This window comes from Pocillopora damicornis, chromosome 11 (genome assembly GCF_964200805.1).
Source record: "Pocillopora damicornis chromosome 11, jaPocDami1.2, whole genome shotgun sequence".
In the NCBI taxonomy this organism is placed as follows: domain Eukaryota; kingdom Metazoa; phylum Cnidaria; class Anthozoa; order Scleractinia; family Pocilloporidae; genus Pocillopora; species Pocillopora damicornis.
The window spans coordinates 17,469,509-17,492,675 of NC_142680.1; the positions used below are offsets into that span (position 1 = coordinate 17,469,509).

Consider the following 23,167-nt stretch of genomic DNA (forward strand, 5'->3'; position numbering starts at 1 on the left):
AGCACTTTTTTTTAATTTTTTCGCAGCCTTCCTTGATAGCTGATGCGAAACCAAAGTGAACACGAGAGACGAATCAAACTCGAATACCAGCCGCTAATCATGAAAAGGGCCCGTGCTCTGAGGATCTGAGGGAACAGCGGATATCGAGCCTCTCGTCTCGCCCTTAGTCATAAATCTTAACTGACACAATCATAAAACTGCTAAAAATAATTTTCAAATCGCAAAATCCAGACATTCGAGTAGTTAATTGCATTGGGATTTCATATAACATTGTAGTGCAACTTCCGCTTTTTTATTAGGACGAGTGTGCTTCTTAAAGTTAATTTTTCTTCCGAGATTAATCAGATCTGTGGAATGCAGAAACCATTCCATTCTTGCTGTCTCACCAATTCTCTCATTGTTGCTGCATGAACCGTTGAAATTAAAGAGTAAAACGATGACATGTTTGAGAAAAGCATGAAAAACAAAAGTATGCTTCACTAGACATGTGCCTTTCAAAGAGGCGAGAGGACAAAAACAGGTGGAGAGAGTCGGGGGAGAAGGGGGGATGAGAAGTAAAAATCCTATTTAGTAAATGTTGATAAACGTTACCTATGAATACGATTGAATCGTGGATTATCGTCACCATTATAATTTTGATTTTGCAAAATCAGACAGAGAGGATATGTTCAAGAAAGGCCAACCAGAGGACGATGAACTTTTCAGTCTGTCCCAGGAATTAATGATTAATTGGAGATGGCTTGGTGAGGTGTCAGGTTTAACAGATCTGACTTTGAATGAGATCGACGAAGCTAATGGTGAAGAGTCGGATAAAATGTATGCCGTGCTAAGAAAGTGGAAGGAGTCGCGTGGATGTAGGGCGAGTTATCAAGAATTAGCTCGGTTGATAGAGATATGTTCTCTCCATCGGTTTGACCTGATAGAGAAATATTGTTATGGCAAAGGTAAGTGACTCAAACTAAAAGAGCAGCCTTGCTTTTTTTTTCTTATTTTTCCTCAGCTTTCCTTGATCGCTGATGCGAAACCAAAGTGAACACGAGAGACGAATCAAACTCGAATACCAGCCGCTAATCATGAGAAGAGCCCGTGCTCTGTGGATCTGAGGGAACAGCGGAAATCGAGCCTCTCGTCTCGCCCTTAGTCAGAAATCTTAACTGACACAATCATCAAACTGCAGAAAAGAATTTGCAAATCGCACGATCCAGACATTTGAGTGGTTAATTGCATTGGGATTTCGTATGACAATGTAGAGCAACTTCCGCTTTTTTATTAGAACGTGTCTTCTCCTGAATGTTAATTTATCTTCCGAGATTGATCAGATATGTGGGTTGCACAAACCATTTCATTCTTTCTGTCTCACCAATTCCAATTCCCTCATTCTTGGCGCATGACCGTCGAAAGTAAAGAGTAAAACGATTGCATTCTTGAGAAAAGCGTGAAAAACCAAAGCATGCTTCACTAGACATGTGGCATTCAAAGAGGCGAGAGGACAAAAACAGGAGGAGAGTCGGGGGAGAAGGGGGGGAGGAGAGAAGTAAAAATCCTATTTAGTAAATGTCAAAATGTCGATAAACGTTACCTATCAATACGATTAAATCGTGGATTATCGTCACCATTGTAATTTTTTTTTTTGCAAAATCAGGCAGAAAGGAGTTGTTCAAGAAAGGCCCACCAGGGGACGATGAACTTCTCAGGCTGTCCCAGGAATTAATGATTAATTGGAGATGGCTTGGTGTGATGTCAGGCTTCACAGATCTGACTTTGAATGAAATCGACAAAGCTAATGGTGAAGAGTCGGATAAAATGTATGCCGTGCTAAGAAAGTGGAAAGAGTCGTTTGGATCTGGGGCGAGTTATGAAGCATTAGCTCCGTTGCTAGAGAAATGTTTTATTCATGGGCATGACTTGAAAGAGATATACTGTCATGACAAAGGTAAGTAACTCAAACTAAAACAGTAACCATGCTTTTTTTTTCATTTTTTCTCAGCCTTCCTTGATAGCTGATGAGAAACCAAAGTGTACTTGAGAGACGAATCAAACTCGATTACCAGCCGCTGGTCATGAAAAGAGCCCGTGCTCTAAGGATCTGTGGGAACAGCGAAAATCGAGGCTCTCGTCTCGGCCTTAGTCAAAAATCTTAGCTGAGACAATCATAAATCTGCCGAAAAGAATTTACAAGTCGCACGATCGCGACATTCGAGTAGTTAATTGCATCGGGATTGCATATTACAGTAAAGTGCAACTTCCGCTTTTTTATTAGGACGTGTGTGCTTCTCAAAGTTAATTTATCTTCCGAGATTGATCAGATCTGTGGAATGCACGAAACATTTTATTCTTGCTGTCTCACCAATTACCTCATTGTTGCTGCATGAACCGTTAAAAGTAAAGAGTAAAACGATAACATACGTTGGAAAAGCGTGAAAAACAAAAGTATGCTTAACTAGACATGTGGCATTCAAAGAAGCGAGAGGACAGAAACAGAGGGGAGAGTCGGGGGAGAAGTAAAAATCCTATTTAGTAAATGTTGACAAACGTGACATATGAATACGATTAAATCGTGGATTATCATCACCAGTATAATTTTTATTTTGCAAAATCAGGCAGAGAGGAGGTGTTGAAGAAAGGCCAACCAGGGGACGATGAACTTCTCAGTCTGTCCCAGGAATTTGTGATTAATTGGAGATGGCTTGGTATGATGTCAGGCTTAACACATCTGACTTTGAATGAAATCGACAAAGCTAATGGTGAAGAGTCAGATAAAATGTATGCCGTGCTAAGAAAGTGGAGGGAAAGGACTGGATCTGGGGCGAGTTGTGCAGCATTAGCTCAGTTGCAAGATAAATGTTTTATCCATGGGCAAGACTTGATAGAGAGATACTGTGGTGACAAAGGTAAGTAAAAGCCGTTGAAGCCCTGATTTTTTTTCAGGCTTCTTCTTTCCAATTGCTTAAATTGGAAAATTTACTGCGATGATCACATTTCACTTTCATCTACAACCGCAGTACAAATATGAATTATTTCATATAAACTTCACATCATTTCACTGCACGGGAAGATATGAACTCAATGAATTGACCTCGCTCCCAATGTGTGGCTTCATAGCTCAGTTGGTAGAGCATCGCACCGGTATCGCGGAGGTCACGGGTTCGAATCCCGTTGAAGCCCTGATTTTTTTCAGGCTTCTTCTTTCCAATTGCTTAAATTGGAAAATTTACTGCGATGATCACATTTCACTTTCATCTACAACCGCAGTACAAATATGAATTATTTTATATAAACTTCACAAAGGTAAGTAACTCAAACTAAAAGAGGAACTATGTTTTTTTTTTTAAAATTTTTTCGCAGTCTTCCTTGATAGCTGATGCTAAACCAAAGTGAACATGAGAGACGAATCAAACTCGAATACCAGTCGCTAATCATGAAAAGAGCCCTTGCTCTGAGGATCTGAGGGAACAGCGGATATCGAGCCTCTCGTCTCGGCCTTAGTCAGAAATATTAACTGACACAATCATAAAACTGCTAAAAAGAATTTGCAAATCGCACGATCCAGACATTCGAGTAGTTAATTGCATTGGAATTTCATATAACATTGCAGTGCAACTTCCGCTTTTTTATTAGGACGGGTGTGCTTCTGAAAGTTAATTTTTCTTCCGAGATTAATCAGATCTGTGGAATGCACAAACCATTTCATTCTTGCTGTCTCACTAATTCCCTCATTGTTGCTGCATGAACCGTTGAAATTAAAGAGCAAAACGATGACATACTTGGGAAAAGCGTGAAAAACAAAAGTATGCTTGACTAGACATGTGCCTTTCAAGGAGGCGAGAGGACAAAAACAGAAGGAGAGAGTCGGGGGGAGAAGGGGAGGGGGGAGAGAAGTAAAAATCCTATTTATTAAATGTTGATAAGCGTGACATGAATATGGTTAAATCGTGGATGATCATCACCAAAATAACTTTTATTTTGCAAAAATCAGGCAGAGAGTATATGTTCAAGAAAGGCCAACCAGGGGACGATGAATTTCTCAGTCTGTCCCAGGAATTTATGATTAATTGGAGATGGCTTGGTAAGATGTCACACTTAACACATCTGACTTTGAATGAAATCGACGAAGCTAATGGTGAAGAGTCGGATAAAATGTATGCCGTGCTAAAAAAATGGAAGGAGTCACATGGATCTGGGGCGAGTTATGAAGTATTAGCTCTGTTGCTAGATAAATGTGTTTTCCGTGGGCGTGACTTGATAGTGAGATGCTTTCATGACAAAGGTAAGTAACTCAAACTAAAAGAGCAGCTATGCTTTTTTTTTTTTTTTCTTATCTTTCTTCAACCTTCCTTGATCGCTACTGCGAAACCAAAGTGAACATGAGAGACGAATCAAGGTCCAATACCAGCCGCTGGTCATGAAAATGGCCCGTTCTCTGGGGATCTGAGGGAACAGCGGAAATCGAGCCTTTCATCTCGGCCTTAGTGAGAAATCTTCAGTGAGACAATCATAAAACTGCAGAAAAGAATTTGCAAATCGCATGATCGCGACATTCGCGTAGTTAATTGCATTGGGATTTCATATTACAGTTAAGTGCAATTTCCGCTTTCTTATTAGGACGTGTCTTCTCATGAAAGATAATTTATCTTCCAAGATTAATCAGATCTGTGGAATGCACGAAACATTTTATTCTTGCTGTCTCACCAATTACTTCATTGTTGCCGCATGAACCGTTGAAAGTAAAGAGTAAAACGATGACATGCTTGGGAAAAGCGTGAAAAACAAAAGTATGCTTAACTAGACATGTGGCATTCAAAGAAGCGAGAGGACAGAAACAGAGGGGAGAGTCGGGGGAGAAGTAAAAATCCTATTTAGTAAATGTTGACAAACGTGACATATGAATACGATTGAATCGTGGGTTATCATCACCAGTATAATTTTTATTATCAAAATCAGGCAGAGAGGAGGTGTTCAAGAAAGGCCAACTAGGGGAAGATGAACTTCTCAGTCTGTCCCAGGAATTTGTGATTAATTGGAGATGGCTTGGTTGGTTGTCAGACTTATCAGATATGACTTTGAATGAAATCGACAAAGCTAATGGTGAAGAGTCGGATAAAACGTATGCCGTGCTAAGAAAGTGGAAGGAGTCGCTTGGATCTGGTGCGAGTTATGAAGCATTAGCTCTGTTGCTAGATAAATGTGTTTTCCATGGGCGTGACTTGATAGAGAGATGCTTTCATGACAAAGGTAAGTAACTCAAACTAAAAGAGCAGCTATGCTTTTTTTTCTTATCTTTCCTCAACCTTCCTTGATCGCTAATGCGAAACCAAAGTGAACATGAGAGACGAATCAAACTCGATTACCAGCCGCTAATCATGAAAAGAGCCCGTGCTCTGAGGATCTGAGGGAAGAGCGGAAATCGAGCCTCTCATCTTGGCATTAGTGAGAAATCTTCACTGAGACAATCATAAAACTGCAGAAAAGAATTTGCAAATCGCATGATCGCGACATTCCCGTAGTCAATTGCATTGGGATTTCAGTTCAGTTTTCAGTTACAGTTAAGTGCAACTTCCGCTTTTTTATTAGGACATGTCTTCTCCTGAAAGTTAATTTATCTTCCGAGATTAATCAGATCTGTGGAATGCACGAAACATTTTATTCTTGCTGTCTCACCAATTACCTCATTGTTGCCGCATGAACCGTTGAAAGTAAAGAGTAAAACGATAACATACTTGGGAAAAGCGTGAAAAACAAAAGTATGCTTAACTAGACATGTGGCATTCAAAGAAGCGAGAGGACAGAAACAGAGGGGAGAGTCGGGGGAGAAGTAAAAATCCTATTTCGTAAATGTTGACAAACGTAACATATGAATACGATTGAATCGTGGATTATCATCACCAGTATAATTTTTTTTTTGCAAAATCAGGCAGACAGGAGGTGTTGAAGAAAGGCCAACCAGGGGACGATGAACTTCTCAGTCTGTCCCAGGAATTTGTGATTAATTGGAGATGGCTTGGTATGATGTCAGACTTAAGACATCAGACTTTAAATGAAATCGACAAAGCTAATGATAAAGAGTCGGATAAAACGTATGCCGTGCTAAGAAAGTGGAAGGAGTCGCGTGGATCTAGGGCGAGTTATAAAGCATTAGCTCTGTTGCTAGATAAATGTTTTATCTATGGGCATAACTTGATAGAGAGATACTTTAATTACAAAGGTAAGTAACTCAAACTAAAAGAGCAGCCATGCTTTTTTTTTTCTTATTTTTCCTCAGCCTTCATTGATCGCTGATGCCAAACCAAAGTGAACACGCGAGACGAATCAAACTCGAATACCAGCCGCTAATCATGAAAAGAGCCCGTGCTCTGAGGATCTGAGGGAACAGCGGATATCGAGCCTCTCCTCTCGGCCTTAGTCAGAAATCTTAACTGAGACAATCATAAAACTGCTAAAAAGAATTTGCAAATCGCACGATCCAGACATTCGAGTAGTGAATTGCATTGGAATTTCATATAACATTGTAGTGCAACTTCCGCTTTTTTATTAGGACGAGTGTGCTTCTAAAAGTTAATTTTTCTTCCGAGATTAATCAGATCTCTGGCATGCACAAACCATTTCATTCTTGTTGTCTCACCAATTCCCTCATTGTTGCTACATGAACCGTTGAAATTAAAGATTAAAACGATGACATGCTTGGGAAAAGCGTGAAAAACAAAAGTATGCTTGACTAGACATGTGCCTTTCAAAGAGGCAAGAGGACAAAAACAGGTGGAGAGAGTCGGGGGAGAAGGGGAGGGGGGAGAGAAGTAAAAATCCTATTTATTAAATGTCGATAAACGTGACTTGAATATGGTTAAATCGTGGATGATCATCACCAAAATAACTTTTATTTTTCAAAATCAGGCAGAGAGGATATGTTCAAGAAAGGCCAACCAGGGGACGATGAACTTCTCAGTCTGTCCCAGGAATTTGTGATTAATTGGAGATGGCTTGGTAAGATGTCAGGCTTAACACATATGACTTTGAATGAAATCGACAAAGCTAATGGTGAAGAGTCGGATAAAATGTATGCCGTGCTAAAAGAATGGAAGGAGTCGCGTGGATCTAGGGCGAGTTATGAAGTATTAGCTCTGTTGCTAGATAAATGTGTTTTCCATGGGCGTGACTTGATAGAGAGATGCTTTCATGACAAAGGTAAGTAACTCAAACTAAAAGAGCAGCTATGCTTCTTTTTTTATCTTTCCTCAACCTTCCTTGATCGCTGATGCGAAACCAAAGTGAACATGAGAGACGAATCAAGGTCGAATACCAGCCGCTGGTCATGAAAAGAGCCCGTGCTCTGGGGATCTGAGGGAACAGCGGAAATCGAGCCTCTCGTCTCGGCCTTAGTCAGAAATCTTCAGTGAGACAATCATAAAACTGCAGAAAAGAATTTGCAAATTCTATGATCGCGACATTCGCGTAGTTAATTGCATTGGGATTTCATATTACAGTAAAGTGCAACTTCCGCTTTTTATTGGGACATGTCTTCTCCTGAAAGTTAATTTATCTTCCGAGACTAATCAGATCTGTGGAATGCACGAACCATTTCATTCTTGCTGTCTCACCAATTCCCTCATTGTTGCCGCATGAACCGTTGAAAATAAAGAGTAAAACGATGACATGCTTGGGAAAAGCATGAAAAACAAAAGTATGCTTAACTATACCTATGGCATTCAAAGAAGCGAGAGGACAGAAACAGAGGGAAGAGTCGGGGGAGAAGTAAAAATCCTATTTAGTAAATGTTGATAAACGTGACATATGAATACGATTGAATTGTGGATTATCATCACCAGTATAATTTTTATTTTGCAAAATCAGGAAGAGAGGAGGTGTTCAAGAAAGGCCAACCAGGGGACGATGAACTTCTCAGTCTGTCCCAGGAATTTATGATTAATTGGAGATGGCTTTGTATGATGTCAGGCTTAACATATCTGAGTTTGAATGAAATCGACAAAGCTAATGTTGAAGAGTCGGATAAAACGTATGCCGTGCTAAGAAAGTGGAAGGAGTCGCTTGCATCTAGGGCGAGTTATGAAGCATTAGCTCTGTTGCTAGAGAAATGTTTTATCCATGTGCATAACTTGATAGAGAGATACTTTAATTACAAAGGTAAGTAACTCAAACTAAAAGAGCAGCCATGCTTTTTTTTTTCCTTATCTTTCCTTAACCTTCCTTGATCGCTGATGCCAAACCAAAATGAACACGAGAGACGAATCAAACTCGATTACCAGCCGCTGGTCATGAAAAGAGCCCGTGCTCTGAGGATCTGAGGGAACAGCGGAAATCGAGCCTCTCGTCTGGGCCTTAGTCAGAAACTTAACTGACACAATAACAAAACCGCAGAAAAGAATTTGCAAGTCGCACGATCGCGACATTCGAGCAGTTAATTGCATTGGGATTTCATATTACAGTAAAGTGCAAGTTCTGCTTTTTTTTTTATTAGGACGTGTGTGCTTCTCAAGGTTAATTTATCTTCCGAGATTGATCAGATCTGTGGAATGCACGCACCATTTTATTCTTGCTGTCTCACCAATTCCCTCATTGTTGCCGCATGAACCGTTGAAAGTAAAGATGAAAGCGTGAAAAACAAAAGTATGCTTCACTATACATATGCCATTCAAAGAAGCGAGAGGACAGAAACAGAGGGGAGAGTCGGGGGAGAAAGGGGGGGGGGGGAGAGAAGTAAAAATCCTATTTAGTGAATGTTGACAAACGTAACATATGAATACGATTGAATCGTGGATTATCATCTCTAGTATTATTTTTATTTTGCAAAATCAGGCAGAGAGGAGGTGTTCAAGAAAGGCCAACCAGGAGAAGATGAACTTCTCAGTCTGTCCCAGGAATTTGTGATTAATTGGAGATGGCTTGGTATGATGTCAGGCTTAACACATCTGACTCTGAATAAAATCGACAAAGCTAATGGTAAAGAGTCGGATAAAATGTATGCTGTGCTAAGAAAGTGGAAGGAGTCGCTTGGATCTGGGGCGAGTTATAAAGCATTGGCTCTGTTGCTAGATAAATGTTTTATCCATGAGCATGACTTGATAGAGAGATATTGTCATGACAGAGGTAAGTAACTCAAACTAAAAGAGCAGCTATGCTTTTTTTTTATTTTTCCTCAGCCTTCCGTGATCGCTGATGCGAAACCAAAGTGAACATGAGAGACGAATCAAGCTCGATTATCAGCCGCTAATCAGGAAAAGAGCCCGTGCTCTAAGGATCTGAGGGAAGAGCGGAAATCGAGCCTCTCGTCTCGGCCTTAGTGAAAAATCTTAACTGAGACACTCATAAACTGCAGAAAAGAATTTGCAAATCGCACGATCGCGACATTCGCGTAGTTAATTGCATTAGGATTTCATATTACGATGAATTGCAAGTTCCGCTTTTTTATTAGGACGTGTGTGCTTCTCAAGGTTAATTTATCTCCCGAGATTGATCAGATCTGTGGAATGCATAAACCATTTCATTCTCGATGTTTCATCAATTCCCTCATTGTTGCCGCATGAACCGTTGAAAGTAAAGAGGAAAACGATGACATGCTTGGGAAAAGCGTGAAAAACAAAAGTATGCTTCACTGGACATGTGCCTTTCAAAGAGGCGAGAGGACAAAAACAGGAGGAGAGAGTCAGGGGAGAAGGGGGGGGAGAGGAGAGAAGTAAAAATCCTATTTAGTAAATGTTGACAAACGTAACATGTGAATACGATTGAATCGTGGATTATCATCTCTAGTATTATTTTTATTTTGCAAAATCAGGCAGAGAGGAGGTGTTCAAGAAAGGCCAACCAGGGGACGATGAACTTCTCAGTCTGTCCCAGGAATTTGTGATTAATTGGAGATGGCTTGGTATGATGTCAGGCTTAACACATCTGACTTTGAATAAAATCGACAAAGCTAATGGTAAAGAGTCGGATAAAATGTATGCTATGCTAAGAAAGTGGAAGGAGTCGCTTGGATCTGGGGCGAGTTATGAAGCATTGGCTCTGTTGCTAGATAAATGTTTTATCCATGGGCATGACTTGATAGAGAGATACTGTCATGACAAAGGTAAGTAACTCAAACTAAAAGAGCAACCGTGCTTTTTATTTTATTTTTCCTCAGCCTTCCGTGATCGCTGATGCGAAACCAAAGTGAACATGAGAGACGAATCAAGCTCGGTTATTAGCCGCTAATCAGGAAAAGAGCCCGTGCTCTGAGGATCTGAAGGAACAGCGGAAATCGAGCCTTCTCATCTCGGCCTTAGTCAGAAATCTTAACTGAAACAATCATAAAACTGCCGAAAAGAATTTGCAAGTCGCACGATCCAGACATTCGGGTAGTTAATTGCATTGGGATTTCATATTACAATGTAGTGCAACTTCCGCTTTTTTATTTGGACATGTGTGCTTCTCAAAATTAATTTATCTTCCAAGATTGATCAGATCTGTGAAATGCCCAAACCATTTCATTCCTGCTGTCACACCAATTCCCTCATTGTTGCCGCATGAATCATTGAAAGTAAAGAGTAAAACGATGACATCATGCAAAGAACTGCACCACATGACCTCGACATTTTAATAACTTTCTGTTCAAGCGTAGGCTTTAATTTGCGTCTCTCTTGCCTAGTCAATTGCTGCTCTCTGTTGGCTTTTAGAAGTCAATCAAAGTTTTCACTTGTTTTATCTTCAAATTTCTAAGTTTTAGTCGTACACTCCCCTCCCCCCCCCCCCCCCGCCACCCCTTCCCTCCGCTCCGCTGTGTTAGTTTCGAAATAGATGGTTTAAAAATTTATGGGGTGGAGGTAGGGAACCATAAGCAACCAAAAACATTTTTGCTTGGGATAAGTGTGCAAAACAAAAGTACGCTTTTTTATGTATGCGCCAATTAGAGAGGCGAGAGGACAAGAACAGGAGGAGAGAGTCGGGGGAGTGTAGAAAGATCCTACTCAGGAAATTTTGACAAACGTGACATATGAATACGATTGAATCGTGGATTATCATTACTACTATAATTTTTGTTTTCCAAAAACAGACCAAGAGCAGCTGTTCAAGATAGGCCAGCCAAGACGCGAAGAACTTCTTAGTCTGGCCCATGATATTGTGTCATTCTGGAGAACACTTCGTGGTGTTTCATGCCCAACACCTTTGACTTTAGCAGCAATCAACACATTTAATTCTGCCGAGTTGGATAAAACATATTCCTGGCTAAAACATCAGAGAAAGGAGCTTGGATCTAGGGCGAGTTATCAAGCATTAGCTCTGAAACTAGATGAAAGATTTATCAGAATGCATCACTTGGTAAAGAGATACTGTCATGACAAAGGTAAGTAACTCAAACTGAAAGAGCAACCATGGTTTCATATTTTTTCTCAGCCTTCCATGATCGCTGATGCGAAACCAAGGTGGACGTGAGAAGCGAATCAAGCTCATTTAACAGCCGGTAGTCATAAGAAGAGCCCGCGCTCTACAGGTCTGAGGAAATAGCGGAAATCGAGCCTCCCGTCTCGGCCTTAGTCAGAAATCGTAACTGAGACAATCATAGCACCGCAGAGAAGAGTTTGCAAATCGCACAGTCCTGATATTCGAGTAGATAATTGCTTTCACGTTTCATATTACTCATATTGCTCAACTTCCGCTTTTTATTAGGAAGAGTGTTTCTTAAAGTTAATTTCTATTCCGAGACTGATCAGAAATATGAAATGCACAAACCATTTCATTCTTGCTGTCTCGTTGTTGCCGAATGAACCGTCGAAAGTAAAGAGTAAAACGATGACATCATGCAAAGAACTGCATGACATGACCCTTACATTTTAAAAACGCTTCTAGTCAAGCGAGTAAAAAATCATATTTAGTAACATAAATACGATTGAATCGTGGATTATCATCACAATTATAATTTTTGTTTTGCAAAAACAGTCAGAGAGAAGGTATTCAAGATAGGCCAACCAAGGGAAGAAGAACTTCTCAGCCTGGCCTATGATATCGTGTTAACCTGGAGATCATTTGATGTGTTTGTAAACCAAACACCTCGGACTTCAGCAGAAATCGACAAATTTAGTAACAAAGAGGAGGTCAAACCACATGCTATGCTAAAAGAGTGGAAGAAGGCGCTTAGATCTGGGGCTGGTTATCGAGCATTAGCTCGGTTGCTAGATACCGTATTTATCAATAGGCATGACTTGGTAGAGAAATACTGTCATGGCAGAGGTAAGTAACTCAAACTAAAAGAGCAACCATGATTTTTTTTCCGTCAGCCTTCCTTGATCGCTGATGCGAAACCAAAGTGAACATGAGAGGCGAATCAAGCTCGTTTAACAGCCGGTAGTCACGAAAAAAAACCCCGCCCTCTGCGGATCTGAAGGAAAAGCGTAAATCGAACCTCCCGTCTCGGCCATGGTCAAAAATCGTAACTGAGACAATTATAACACTGCTGAGAATAATTTGCAAATCGCACGATCCAGATATTCGAGTAGTTAATTGCATTGGGATTTCACATTACAATGTGGTTCAGCTTCCGCTTTTTATTAGAAGTGTGTGTTTCTCAAAGTTAATTTATCTTCCGGGATTGATCAGATCTATGGAATGCAGAAACCGTTTTATTCTTGCTGTCTCACCAATTCCCTCCTTGTCGCCGAATGAACCGTCGAAAGTAAAGTGTAAAACTATGACATCATGCAAAGAACTGCATGGCATGACCCTGACATTTTAAAAACGCTTCTAGTCAAGCGCAGGCTCCAGTTTGCGTCTCTCCTGCCAAGTTAACTGCTACTTTCTGTTGGCTTTTAGAAATCAATCAAAGTTTTTACTTGTTTTATCTTTGGATTTCCAAGTTTCAGTCGAACATGTCCCCTCCTTCTTCCCTCCCCTTTCGATGTATTCTTTTCGAAATTGACGGCTCAAAAACTTATTGGGTGGGGGTACCTAGCCATAAGCAAAATAAGACATGTTGCTTGGGAAAAGCGTGAAAAACAAAAGTACGCTTCACTATACATGTGCCATTCAGAAGACGAGAGGACAAAAACAGGAGGAGAGAGTCGGGGGAGAAGGGAGGGGGGGGGGTAAAAATCCTATTTAGTGAATTTTGATAAATGTGACATATGAATACGATTGAATCATGGATCATCATCAATATTACTTTTTTTCTCCATTTTGCATAAACAGTCAGAGAGGAGGTGTTCAAGAAAGGCCAACCAAGGTATGCTGATCTTATGGGGATCTGTACTCAACGGGGATTTGTGATTGATTGGAAATCACTTGGTATGATGTTAGGCTTCACCAATCGGACTTTGAAAGAAATCGACGAATCTAATCCTAATAAAAAGTTTGGCGTGCTACGAAAGTGGAGTGAGTTGCTAGGATCTGGGGCGAGTTATCGAGGAATAGCTCTGTTGCTAGATATCCTATGCACCAGTAGTCACGTCTTGGTAGAGACAAACTGTCATGAGGAAGGTAAGTAACTCAAACTAAAAGAGCAACCATGCTTTTTTTATTTTATTTTCCCTCAGCCTTCCTTGTTCGCTGATGCGAAACCAAAGTGAACATGAGAGGCAAATCAAGCTCGATTACCAGCCGCTGTTCATGAAAAGAGCCCGTGCTCTGAGGACCTGAGGGCACAGCGGAAATCGAGTTTCCCGTCTCGGCCATTGTCAGAAATCGCAACTGAGACAACAATAAAACTGCTGAAAAGAATTTGCAGATCGCACGACCCAGACATTCGAGTTGTTAATTGCATTGGGATTTCACATTACAATGCAGCGCAACTTCCGCTTTTTATTAGGAAGTGTGTGTTTCTCAAAGTTAATTTATCTTCCGAGATTGATCAGATCTGTGGAATGCACAAACCATTTTATTCTTGCTGTCTCACCAATTCCCTCATTTTTGCCGAAGGAAACGTCGAAAGTAACGAGTGAAACGATGACATTATGCAAAGAACTGCACGACACGACCCTGGCATTTTAAAAACGCTTCCAGTCAAGTGTAGGCTCCAGTTCAAACTAACTGCTACTTTCTGTTGGCTTTTAGAAATGAATTAAAGTTTTTACTTGTTTTATCTTTGGATTTCCAAGTTTTAGTTGAAAATGCCTCTCCCCCTCCTTCTTCCCTCCCCTTCGCTGTATTCTTTCGAAATTGACGGCTCAAAAAAATTTTTTGGGGTGGGGGTAGCGAACTATAAGCAAAATAAGACATGTTGTTTGGGAAGAGCGTGCAAAACTAAAGTACGCTTCTCTATAAACGTGCAATTCAGAGGCAAGAGGACAAAAACAGGAGGAGATAGTCGAGGAAGGGGGGGAGGGGAGTAAAAATCCTATTTAGTAACATATGAATACGATTGAATCGTGGATTATCATCGTTATTGTAATTTTCGTTTTGTCAGACAAAACAGACAGAGGGGAGATATTCAAGATAGGCCAACCAGGGGACGAAGAACTTCAAAGTCTGTCCCAGGAATTTGTGATTAACTGGAGATCACTTGGTATGATGTTAGGCCTCACAGATCGGACTTTGAATGAAATCGACGAAGCTAATAGTGAAGAGGAAGATAAAATATATACCATGCTAACACAGTGGAAGAAGTCGCTTGGATCTATGGCGAATTATCAAGCATTAGCCTTGTTGCTAGAAAACTTTTTTATCGATAGGCATGACTTGATAGAGAGATACTGTCATGACAAAGGTAAGTAACTCAAACGAAAAGACCAACCATCCTTTCCCTTTTTATTTTCCCTCAGCCTTCCTTGATCGCTGATGCGAAACCAAAGAGAACATGATAGGTGAATCAAGCTCGATTACCAGCCGCTGGTCATAAGAAAAGCCCGCGCTCTACAGATCAGAGGAAACAGCGGAAATCGAGCCTCCTGTCTCGGCCTTAGCCAGAAATCGTAGCTAAGACAATCATAAAATTGCAGAGAAGAATTTGCGATTTGCACGATTTAGACATTTGAATAATTAATTGCATTCATATTTGACGTTACAACGTAGCTCAACTTCTGCTTTTTGTTGGGACGTTCGTGTTTCTCAAAGTTAATTAATCTGCCGAGATTGATCAGATCCGTGGAATGCACAAACCATTTCATTCTTGCTGTCTCACCAATTCCCTCATTTTTGCCGAATGAACCGTCGAAAGTAAAGAGTAAGACGATGACATCATGTAAAGAACTGCACCACGTGATCATTATATTTTAATAACGTTTCCAGTCAAGCGAAGTCTCCAGTTTGCGTCTCTCTTGCTGAATTAATTGCTTTAGAAATCAATCAAAGTTTTTACTTGTTTTATTTTCGGATTTTTAAAGTTTCAGTTGAACACTCCCCCCTCCCCCTCCTTCTTCTCTTCCCTTCGCTGCATTATTTTCGAAATTCATTGGGGTGGAGGATAGCGAACCATAAGTGACAAAAGAAATGTTGCTTGGAAAAATCGTGCGAAACAAAAGTACGCGAGGACAAGAACAGGAGTAGACAGTCGTGGTTAGGGGGGAGGGGGGGGAGGGGTAGAAAGATCCTAGCTAGGAAAGCTAGGAAATTTTGACAAACATGACATGAATACGATTGAATCGTGGATTATCATCATTATTATAATTTTTGTTTTGCAAAAACAGGTAGAGAGGAGGTGTTCAAGATAGGCCGACCAGGGGACGAAGAACTTCTTAGCCTGGCCTGTGATATCGTGTCAACCTGGAGATCACTTGATTTGATTATAGGCCCAAGAAAAATTGACAGTTCTCGTCTTAGAATTATTACCAACGCATATGTCAAGCTAAAAGAGTGGAAGAGGTCGCTTGGATCTAGGGCGAGTTATTTAGCATTAGCTCGGATGCTAGATACCACACTTGTGAATATGAATGACTTGGTGGAGACATACTGTCATGACGAAGGTAAGTAACTCAAACTAAAAGAGCAACCGTGCTTTATTAAATTTTTCCTCAGCCTTCCTTGATCGCTGATGCGAAACCAAAGTGAACATGATAGGCGAATCGAATTCGATCACAAGCCGCTGGTCATGAAAAGAGCCCGCGCTCTGCTGATCTGGGGGAAACAGCGGAAATCGGGCCTTCCGTCTCGGCCTTAGCCAGAAATCGTTACCGAGAGAATCAGAAAACTGCAGAGAAGAATTTGCAAATCGCTTAATCACACATTCGAGTAGTTAATTGAACTGAGATTTCACATTTCAATGTAGTTTAACTTCCGCTTTTTATTAGAAGTGTGTGTTTCTCAAAGTTAATTTATCTTCCGAGATTGATCAGATCCGTGGAATACACAAACCATTTTATTCTTGCTGTCTCACCAATTCCCTCATTTTTGCCGAATGAACCGTCGAAAATAAAGAGTAAAACTATGACATCATGCAAAGAACTGCACGACATGCCCCTGACATTTTAATAACGTTTCCAGTCAAGAGAAGGCTCCAGTTTGCGTCTCTCTTGCTGAATTAATTGCTACTTTCTGTTGGCTTTTAGAAATAAATTGAACTTTTCACTTGTTTTGTCTTCGGATTTCAAAGTTTCAAGTTGAACATTCCCCCTCCTCTCCCCTTCGATGTATTATTTTCGAAATAGACGGCTCAAAAATGTATGGAGGTGGGGGTAGCGAACCATAAGTAAGAGAAAGAAAATGTTGCTTGGGAAATTCGTGCAAAACTAAAGTACGCTTAGCTATACATGTGCCATTCATTGAGGCGAGAGGACAAAAAACAGGAGGAGACAGTCGTGGGAGGGTAGAAAGATCCTAACCAGGAAATTTTTACAAACGTGACATATGAATACGATTGAATAAAGGATGATCATCACTGTTAAAATTTTTGTTTTGCAAAAACAGGCAGAAAGAAGGTGTTCAAGAGAGACTCACCAACGAACAAAGAACTTCGCAGCCTGGCGCATGATATTGTGTCAACCTGGAGATCACTTGGTGTGGTCATGGGCCTAAAAGCTCTGACTTTGGCGGAAATCGACGTAGCTTATCCTAAAGTGTCGGATAAAACGTATGCCATGCTAACGAAGTGGAAGGAGTCGCTTAGATCTGGCGCGAGTTATGTAGCATTAGGTGAGGTGCTAGATAACGCATTTATCAAAAGGCACGACTTGGTAGAGAGATTCTGTCATGACGAAGGTAAGTAACTCAAACTAAAAGAGCAATCATGCTTTTTTTTCTTTTTTCCCTCAGCCTTCCTTGGTCGCTTATGCGAAACCAAAGTGAACATGAGAGGCAAATCAAACTCGATCACCAGCCGCTGGTCATGAAAATGAGCCTGCGCTTTGCGGATCTGAGGAAACAGCGTAAATCGAGCCTTCCGTCTCCCGAGTTCGGCTCATTGTTGTTTCATTCCCTATGAGAGACGATTCTCTTCGGGAAAAGGCGCGTGAGGTTAAATCCCAAGTAGGGTCTGCTCGCCTTGCTTTCAAGTAGTTCAGTCTGCGTCAAACACACAGCGGTTGCAGGTCGGTCTAACGGGCAAGTGTAATTTGCTAAATTGTGGCCAATCACGTGTCAAATTCCCGTCGAATATAAATGAAAGTATAACTGAAACCCGGTGCCACTCATTCAAAGCTAATACTTAGTTAAGGACGCGATTAAGGGAGAGAGAAAAAAGGCTAATTCTGTATACCTTTCCGTTTATAGTCCCATCACAGGCAGACCATACTATGTGTTCGTGGTTAATAATTGTTGACATGAAACGAACAAAATCTATAAGGTTATGAAAACTCTCTGAAAGTTGCATATCTTCATCGCTTTTTGGTCTGAATGTCTTTATTAAGTTAAGCAAAATTACACTTCTCTTAACGGCCTCCGGCAAAGGTAATTTCATAAGATGCTTCAAAGGGCCCATGAAGGCGAAAAAATACTAAAAATGAGTTGATTAACATTTCATAAAATTTTATTGAGATATTCAACCCGAGATTTAATTTGGTGTAATAATATCCACAGTATTTAATAATTTTATGAAATAATATCCACAGCTTTATTCATAACCCTTATAAATTTTGTTCGTCTCATGTCAACAATTATCAACCACGAAAACATAGTGTGGTCTACCTGTGGTCCCATGAGAATGAAGTTTCTCTCCCAGACCCTAGAAAACAGCATAATAACCCGACCAAGGCTTGATCGAAATCTCGATAGACCCGAAACCTTTTGATTCAGTTCTATTGAGATTTCTTGCTAAGCTTACTTTCGTAACGGAGTATTTGGAAGATATACCTCCACTTTTTTCTTTTCTCTCTCATAGCCGTTGAGATAAGATTGGATCGCCGAAGATGATGCCAATCTTCAGGAAGGTAACGTATTCCGTCAGTAAATGTACTAGAAGTTTACGGAAATTAAGAGGACATGTTATATGGTATTAACTCTTTACACCTATCATCAATATCAGCATTCTTACCTATACAATTATTTTGCTGCTCACAAGGAGTAGCTTCTCAAGTTGGCGATCATTACCGTTATTCCCCTGATCAGTAATGAATGATTCAGAGCGGTGTTGCTTGTAAGGAGAAATTAGATGCTGGTCACTCTAAAGGTCAACGAACGTTTTATCGAGTTGAGACAGAACGTACCAAGCTCCATAGTCATTGGTTTATACATGAAAGGTCCGTACGGTTGTGGCCAGACACAATTAGCAAGAAAGGTTTGGTGAATATGAAAGCGACCTTCGCAATGAACACTATTTAAAGAGTAGTGAAAAGAAGGCCTGAAAAAAATTCAGGCCTGTACGGGATTTGAACCCATGACTTCTGTGATACCGGTGCAGTGCTCTACTAACTGAGCTAACAAGCCAACTCCCAGTTGGCTTCTTACAGGCCAGAACTTTTTTCAGTAGTGTTTAAGTAGTGTTCATAACTGAGAATATCGCTTTCATATTCACGTCTTTAACCGCAGTTCAAATATATGACTTTCATATATACACAGCCGTTTATTCACCACTTCACGGGTTTATTTGGAACCAACACAGTGACCAGCTCCCAGTTTGCTTGTTAGCTCAGTTGGTTTAACCGCAGTTCAAACATATGACTTTTATATGTTCACAGCCGTTTAGGACAGGTTGGAGAAGAGTTTATACAGAACAATGCACCGGGGGAACGTTTTGCAAATCTGCCTTGTGTCGTCGCTACGTTTCAAGCGCAAAATCCTGAGTCACTACCAGAATTATTCAAAGAATAACACGAGAAGTCAGAGATCCCTAACAAAAGCGAATATCAAGGAAGTGTCCGCGTATAGGACATAGTTCAGAAAGTAGAATGTATATTATTAGACATACTTTTGATGTTCTTTTTTAAATGTAATCATCTTGTTAAATGCAACCATCTTTGGTAGAAGAAAGTTATAAACTCTATATATGCTTGGACGAAGTCAACACTTGTGTACATGCACGTACAGGTCTAGCAGTGCACTTTGTGGCGTTTGAAAAGTTTTCATGGCTTTTGTTAAACACCAGCCGTTAAAGTTTTTAAAGAAGTTCTTTCAATTCAATTTTGCAATAAAACGTTACAAGGAAATTCACAAATGCTCAACTAATTTGAAATATCACAAGAATAGAGAATCGAAGAATCGAGCATACTGAGTCTTTTATAACTTTTCGTAAATATTTTAATAAAAAGTACGCTTGTGCATGTGTAAATATGGTAACTACACTTCTGAAGGTTACGATAAACAGGCTAACTTTGCATGGCAAACTTCGTCATCAGGCGAGCTCCCTTATGATCTGGTATCTAAGACTAAAGAGCTTTCTGAACATTACTGTAAGTTTACTTTTCCCTTTATGACTACATTAGTTTTGCTTAACCAACGACGCGGCGCGCTTGTGTGCGGATATAAGTACCTCAAAGTCGCCTTTTTGTACGCCAATCAACTATCATCCTTTTACAGGAAGTAAAATCATTTCCAATCAGCCTCATGAGCAAGAGCGAAGGGCGTCAGCAATTCGCGTTAATGTAGGAACAAAAGGCGAAAAAACTCGCGGAAATAAGAATTTTAATGGGCTTGATCGACACTGATCATCTGAAATATAGATTTGATCTTATTGGCTAAGAAAGCAGGTCAACATTGCACAAGTTTGCGTAAATGTGATTAGTTGAAAATTGATTTAATCTGCCTGAGTAGAAGACACTCTGTTCTTTATACGAAATTAACAAAGTGTCTGGTATGTTGAAACAAATAAATTCGCATGCAGTAAGTGCTGTGTAGGAGTTATCACTGTTCGTCTGTTAATGAGCAAATCTCTTTTCCCTCCCACATCGGTAAAATCACAATTTCAGGTTCGTCCTCTTCATGTTCGCTTAAAATCTCCTTCTCTTTCCATACGTACTTTCCAATCTGCTCGCAACCCGAGTCGAAAACGTACCTCCCACGGCCTCTTGGCTTGTTTTCTTCAAAATCACCTACATATCTGTGGTTTGAGTGAATGAGTTGACCTTCATCGTGCATTTTGCCTTGGAACCATCTCCCATCGTAACGCGAGCCGGTTGCTTTGTACGTATAAACTCCCTGGCCGTGTCTACGCCCCTGTATCCATTCCCCTTCGTAGGTGTCTCCGTTGGGGTAAGTGTAAGTACCAAAGCCGCTTCGTAAATCGTTGATCCAGGACCCTTCATACTTGGAACCATCTGGATATAAGAACACGCCGTCACCATTTTTCTTGCCCTCTATGTAGTAACCAACGTAGCGCGCTCCATTTTTGAATCTTAAAGAAAGAAATATTTTGGTTTTAATCTCGGTAAATGTTGCTGCCGATTAGACTCGGGTTGTAAGAGGAGGCTTTTGAGTAAAGAAGGTTCTGACTTGGAACGAGTTTTCTATTACCTCTACCCCTGTCTTAGAGGGATGTTGTGATTATTCTGAGCAGATTTTTTTTTTTGTTACGTACAGAGGAAAGAAATTTCTGTACATCATTTTTTTTTTAGATTTCCATTGCAAAATCTATAGTCTTGCAGGTCTTGTTGTGATGGCGTTAGCTCCTTACAGTTCCTAGCTGATTTGAACTCAGTCCTCTCCAAAGCGGTTCATCTGTAGTTTACTAATAGGTAGAAAACATTTCTTCAGAAATAAGGGGGGGGGGGGGCGGAAGGGGAGGGGGAGGGTGATGGTAATATCATAACACCTTGTTTCATAGTACGTGCAGTGAAGTACATACTTCTCTTTATGACGAGAGGATTTCTTTAGTGGTTAAAAAAAATAGAGAATATGTCAGAAATAAATGGCCACTGCATTCTCTGTTTAGATTTTTAATTGAAAATTAAGAACTTTAATGGCAGAGAGGATTTCGCTGATATAAATACCTTATTCAAGAAGAGTCTTCACCACGACTTTCAAAATAAGAATATTTCACGGCGTGACTTTGTGCGCATGACTGAACACTGCTATGCGTGAAAGTGTTCAAAAATTGAATTAATAAACCAAGCGGGCTTAACTTTCGAAACATCGCCATTTCGCTACGATCACCTGTCTCTAGCGTCAAAAAGCTACGCCTAATAACACTTATATCTCCTCCTTTCAGGCCAGAATTCCGCATTGTTATAAACAAGCGGCAGGAGTAAACCACGGGACATCAGTAAAGACCAAACGTGAACTGAATGGATGAATGAGCAAAGCGACTGATATAGTCACGATACACTATTCACCAAGTCAACATTTGAGAGGTCATTATAAACATTAGCTCGAATGTGTCAACAGTAGCACAACTACTGAGTTGGGCAAATGCGGAAAGAGAAAGCATACTACCACAGCTGTGGTTATAGTCGAACGTGCCCTAGAACTCTAATATTAATGCCCTTGGCCTTCATTGAAACGCGCCTTTGTCAAAGCATCGTAAGATGTTAATTTGTTGCCACGTAAATATCTTCGCTAAACAATAAACAATCGCTTTTATTTCACGTAGCAAAGTCAATGTTAATTTGTTGCCGCGCAAATATCTTCGCTAAACAATAAACAATCACTTTTATTTCATGCATCAAAGTCAATGCTGGCAGAGATCGTTGAGACCATGCAAGGAATTTTTCAACTCCGATGGCAGAACGGAAGTTTAATCGACTTCAAGCAAATTATGTTTTTACTAAGAAAGGCCAAACACACCCGATGGGTTCTGAAAAAAAACCGCGATGTCAAATCATGATTGCTTGATGCAAAATAAGACTTAAATCTTCACCTGTAGGTTCCTTTCCCGTGCCGCTTGCCATTTTCATAATATCCCTCGTAGGTATCACCGTTGGGAAGCTTCGCTCGCCCAAAACCATGTCGTTCATCCAGTTCGTTTCTTTCACCATCGTATTCTCCTAAATATGGCAGACCATCGTCATCTGGAATGGTTTCCTCATCAGACGACATCTTTATGCGGGAAAACTTCGTAAACACTCAAATTTAAGCGCAAACCTCCGAGGTTCGAAATGGCCGTAGCCGTAAATATAATGTTGATTTCAAACGATTCCGTCTCCAAGAGATACAAACGCCTGATCAGCCACAACATTTTAACCTCAGGGTATTATGTTACAAATTCATGGGGTGTCCAAATTCCAAGACCGTGACAGAAATTTTTCGCGACATCAGTCGAGAAAAATGGCTTGAAACTTCTCATGCATAAGTCGAACGGAACAAAACACATGCATATGGTTCATTTGACATCTTGCCGAACGATATGAGGGAACTTGAACGCAACTACCTCTACTGATTGCATTCTCAGAGTACGTCTCATCTCTTGAAGTTTTCTATGAAATCGTTGACTCAGGTTTTTTGTTCCTTAATCTACAGGCTAGTTTACTTTAAAATTGCTCGGAAAAAGCAAAAGTTGCTCGTGGTTGATAAAACCGCCAAAAGGTGTTCAAAAGTTACCGAGCACCTTCGTGTCGGGTTAGGCCTCAGGACAGTGTTGTAATTATATGGGCTTTAAATGCAAGAAATTATTCAGTGAAAAATTTTTTTCTTTATTCACAATTGTCCATTTATGGCTTACTATAATAAGATGTCAGTAGCCCATTCATGGGCTCCCAAAGATGTCTTTGTGATCACATGTGAAGCCATTTTTTTTCTCAAAAAAAATGAAGGCAATGCTTAAAGGAGGATAGAATATTAAAGATGTTTCGAACATTTGAAACAGGATGTTCACAAAGAATTATCTTTACCCAATGAATTACGGAAAAGAGAGAGAAAGTCGTGAAACAGAAATTTAGTTATTCTTTGTTAAAAT

The 23,167-nt window shown here is 40.3% G+C and overlaps 2 protein-coding genes across 2 annotated transcripts in view; one reads left to right on the forward strand and one right to left on the reverse strand.

The window, feature by feature from the left end:
• The window catches only part of LOC149037882 (uncharacterized), a 20,458-nt gene extending 294 nt beyond the window's left edge, over positions 1-20,164 (forward strand). Inside the window, exons 2-19 of the mRNA XM_089188064.1 lie at positions 654-944; positions 1,643-1,933; positions 2,601-2,891; positions 3,977-4,267; positions 4,942-5,232; positions 5,912-6,202; positions 6,889-7,179; positions 7,846-8,136; positions 8,809-9,099; positions 9,785-10,075; positions 11,039-11,329; positions 11,923-12,213; positions 13,168-13,455; positions 14,381-14,680; positions 15,600-15,875; positions 16,816-17,106; positions 18,224-18,272; positions 19,020-20,164. Coding sequence (XP_089044190.1) covers positions 654-944; positions 1,643-1,933; positions 2,601-2,891; positions 3,977-4,267; positions 4,942-5,232; positions 5,912-6,202; positions 6,889-7,179; positions 7,846-8,136; positions 8,809-9,099; positions 9,785-10,075; positions 11,039-11,329; positions 11,923-12,213; positions 13,168-13,455; positions 14,381-14,680; positions 15,600-15,875; positions 16,816-17,106; positions 18,224-18,255 — 4,679 coding nt within the window. The 3' untranslated portion in view covers positions 18,256-18,272; positions 19,020-20,164. The remainder of the gene's footprint in view (positions 1-653; positions 945-1,642; positions 1,934-2,600; positions 2,892-3,976; positions 4,268-4,941; positions 5,233-5,911; positions 6,203-6,888; positions 7,180-7,845; positions 8,137-8,808; positions 9,100-9,784; positions 10,076-11,038; positions 11,330-11,922; positions 12,214-13,167; positions 13,456-14,380; positions 14,681-15,599; positions 15,876-16,815; positions 17,107-18,223; positions 18,273-19,019) is intronic.
• On the reverse strand, positions 19,556-22,551 carry LOC113668929 (radial spoke head 1 homolog). Its single transcript, XM_027184908.2, has 2 exons — positions 22,133-22,551; positions 19,556-20,671 (listed from the first exon to the last, which is right to left on the reverse strand). Exons 1-2 carry the CDS (start codon positions 22,309-22,311, stop codon positions 20,182-20,184), a joined length of 669 nt encoding a protein of 222 aa, XP_027040709.2. The 5' UTR covers positions 22,312-22,551; the 3' UTR covers positions 19,556-20,181.
• Positions 22,552-23,167: the final 616 nt, after the last annotated feature.